This window comes from Paracoccidioides lutzii (genome assembly GCF_000150705.2).
Source record: "Paracoccidioides lutzii Pb01 unplaced genomic scaffold supercont2.4, whole genome shotgun sequence".
Taxonomy (NCBI): domain Eukaryota; kingdom Fungi; phylum Ascomycota; class Eurotiomycetes; order Onygenales; family Ajellomycetaceae; genus Paracoccidioides; species Paracoccidioides lutzii.
The window spans coordinates 652,179-655,545 of record NW_015440950.1 but is presented as its reverse complement, the minus strand read 5'-3'; the positions used below and the strand labels follow the sequence as shown (position 1 = coordinate 655,545).

The following is a 3,367-nucleotide window of genomic DNA, read 5'->3' as shown; positions in this document are numbered from 1 at the left end:
GATGGCAATCAATGCATTAACTCTTTAAATAACAGCGTGGGTGTTTCAATAGTCAAACAGTAGGTATGTATGATGGAACAGATTCTCACTGCTGCTCATCCAGTTGTTTTCCTTGCTGTTTAAACCAAGCTGAAGACTCCAACTTCCACTTAACTAAGCCACCAACCACCATTTACACTTCATCGCTCCGCTGCACCTCACCAGCTATATATAACTACTGCTCTCTGTCTGTCTAGCGACTGCTGTATAACCAGTTACTAGTTACTAGCTACCTCTATGTCTCTCTCGATTCAGCAAACAGCCCTGCAGCAACCGCCAGCCTTAACATCCATCCATCATCACATTGGTGACCCCATATCCCTGTGGTCTAGGTTCTCCTGAGGCTTCTCCCGCTGCTCTTGACGGTTTGCCGCCCCCACCGCCGGCTCCCGCCTGTTCGCGAACCACCAAAACATCGAAGAACCCGCTTCAGTCCGTATAAACTCTTCGCGCGAACCCCCAAAAAATCCAAAGAACAATCGCAATCGCCACCATATATACCTACATAGAATCACAAACCCACCCGTCGCGATTTACTTTTAAACCCCTGGAAAAGTCCTTTGCCGCATCCTTAACTATCCCTCGCCCAAGAAAACGAGACCAAGAAAATACACCGTATAAAACAACTTTTTACCCCCTCCCTTTCTCCTCCCAAACCCCCATACATATATATATGTCATAGTATGTATGGCTTTGTAGAGAAAAATCAAGAAAGACAAACCTCTCTCAAAAGAACCAATCTCACACTCCACCCAAAGGACGACGAGAAAGAATAAAATAAAAAAAAAAATACCACAAAAAAGGGCAAAGGAATGCTTCTAAAACTATCCACGAGCCTCCACTACCCGATCACCGTCACCGAGCTGTTGAAGCGCCCCGGCGACACCATCCAACAAGGCGAGGCCATCTTCGCGTACTACTACCGCACAACAGTGACGGAGGGCGACGGGTTGGGAAACAAGATTGATGTCCTCAAGACCTTCCCGACGAGGTTTGAGTCTGTGGTTGATGGGGAGTTGGTTGACTGGAAGGTTAGGGTTGGTGAGGTTGTTGAGAGGCCGTGAGTTTGGCTCCTTTTGTTGAATTGTATTGATATGCTGCGTGTATTATGCATATAATCCAATTGCGCTTCTGCAACTACAGGCTGAGAGGTAAATACTGACTACGTTTTTGTCTGTTCAGGATTGACGTTGCGGAGATCCATGAGCCGTGTTCCCATGAGGTGCAGTTTGGCGGCATGTGCGCCAACTGCGGGAAGGATATGACTGAGTATGCGTCTTTCTATTCCCATCTATTTCTCCCCGCCCCGGCTTTCGTGCATTTGCTAACGTCGGCCTTTATCATCACAACACTACAGATTCAACTACAACACCGAGGTGCTCGATTCCTCCCGTGCCCCAATTCGCATGATCCACGACAACTCCTCCCTAACAGTCAGCAAAAGCGAAGCAACGCGAGTAGAAGAAGATGCGAAACGGCGCCTCCTTTCATCAAGACGCTTATCCCTCGTCGTCGACCTCGATCAGACCATCATCCACGCGACCGTGGACCCGACGGTGGCAGAATGGCAACAGGACCGAGACAACCCGAACCACGAAGCAGTGAAGGACGTGCGTGCTTTCCAGCTCGTGGACGACGGCCCAGGCATGAAGGGATGTTGGTATTACATTAAGCTGCGACCGGGGCTGCAAGAGTTCCTGCAGGAAATCTCCGCGCTATACGAGCTGCATATCTACACCATGGGGACGCGCGCGTATGCGCAGAATATAGCCACCATCGTGGATCCGGACAGGAAGATTTTCGGAGATAGGATTCTTAGTCGCGATGAGAGCGGGAGCTTGACGGCGAAGAATCTTCAGCGGCTTTTCCCTGTCGATACGAAGATGGTTGTTATCATTGATGATCGGGGGGATGTGTGGAAGTGGTCTGATAATCTGATTAAGGTGTCGCCGTATGATTTCTTTGTCGGGATTGGGGATATCAATTCTAGCTTCTTGCCGAAGAAGCAGGATCTTAAGACACCTCCCAAGGGAGGTGCTAAGGTGACGACGAAGGGCACTGCTTCTGCAGCGGGGAGAACGGCGGTTAATGGGTCGCCAGGGGCAACGGGTACAGATGGGAAAGCAGACACGGAAGTATCCGCTTTACAACAACTGGTTACCATGGGCGGTGGTGATGATCCCGAGTTACTCCAGGAACAGGCCAATGAACAGGAAGAAGCGATCGCACATCAAGTTGAAGAACGGCCGCTGCTCCAGAAGCAAAAACAGCTCGACGCGGAGGATGAAGCGGCCGAATTGCTAGCTTCCAGCAGCGAAAATGGCGATTCATCCAGTGAGGAATCGCATGACTCGTCGCGCCACCGGCATCACCTGCTAGAAGACAACGATGGCGAACTATATAGACTCCAGGAGCGGCTGAAGGCGGTCCACAAGGCGTTTTTCGACGAATATGATCGGCGACGGACGAATTCCCTGGGAGGCAGGGTAGCTGCGCTACGAGGTGAACGTGCACCACCGACTAGGGATAAGGATATAGATCTCCATATCGTCCCGGACGTAAAAGTGATAATGCCGCAGATCAAGCGGGTGATCCTCGACTCCGTCGTCCTTGTATTCTCCGGCGTCTTACCGCTGGGAACCGACATGCAGAGCGCGGACATCTCGATGTGGGCCAAGAGTTTTGGCGCAACCATCTCGCACAAGATTAATTTGCGGACAACGCATCTTGTGGCGGGGAGGAATCGGACGGCGAAAGTAAGGGAGGCGACGAGGTATCCAAATGTCAGGATTGTGACGGTGCAGTGGCTTTTAGATTCGATTACGCAGTGGAAGCGGCTGGATGAGGAGGCGTATCTTGTCCATGTCCACCCGGAGGATAGGGGGGAGCCGATTGGTGAAGGCGAGGGAAATTCGTCGTCGTCTGGGTCGAATAAGGGCTCTGTGTCGAATTCGAATGGGAGTTTTGATGAGGGGTCTTTGCTCTCTTCGTCTGAGGATGCGGAGGATGGGGATGATGATGATGATGACGACGACGACGAGGAGGGGGAGGCGGATGGTGGCACGGATAATAATAGCGAAGATACGGAGAGCGAAGCGCCGAGGAGGGGATTGAGGATACGAACGCGTGATATCGATGAAGAGATTTTGCAGTCAGCTGGTCTAACTGAGCATTCGCCTATTGGGTATGATGCTGGCGAACGGGGCTGCGGTGCATGATGAGCTGAGGGAGTTTTTGGGGAGTGACGATGAGGGGAGCGAGAGTGAGAGTGACTTTTCGATGGGGGGGTCGTTTGGGCAGGGAAGGGAATCCGAAGGGCAAGGGGAGA

The 3,367-nt window shown here is 51.6% G+C and overlaps 1 protein-coding gene across 1 annotated transcript in view; it reads left to right on the top strand.

The window, feature by feature from the left end:
* Nucleotides 1-851: 851 nt before the first annotated feature.
* PAAG_11407 (hypothetical protein) overlaps nucleotides 852-3,367 on the top strand; it is a gene marked incomplete at both ends in the record, with an annotated part of 3,157 nt that continues 641 nt past the window's right edge. The window contains 2 exons of the mRNA XM_015847062.1: nucleotides 852-1,099; nucleotides 1,397-3,249. Coding sequence (XP_015703324.1) covers nucleotides 852-1,099; nucleotides 1,397-3,249 — 2,101 coding nt within the window. The remainder of the gene's footprint in view (nucleotides 1,100-1,396; nucleotides 3,250-3,367) is intronic.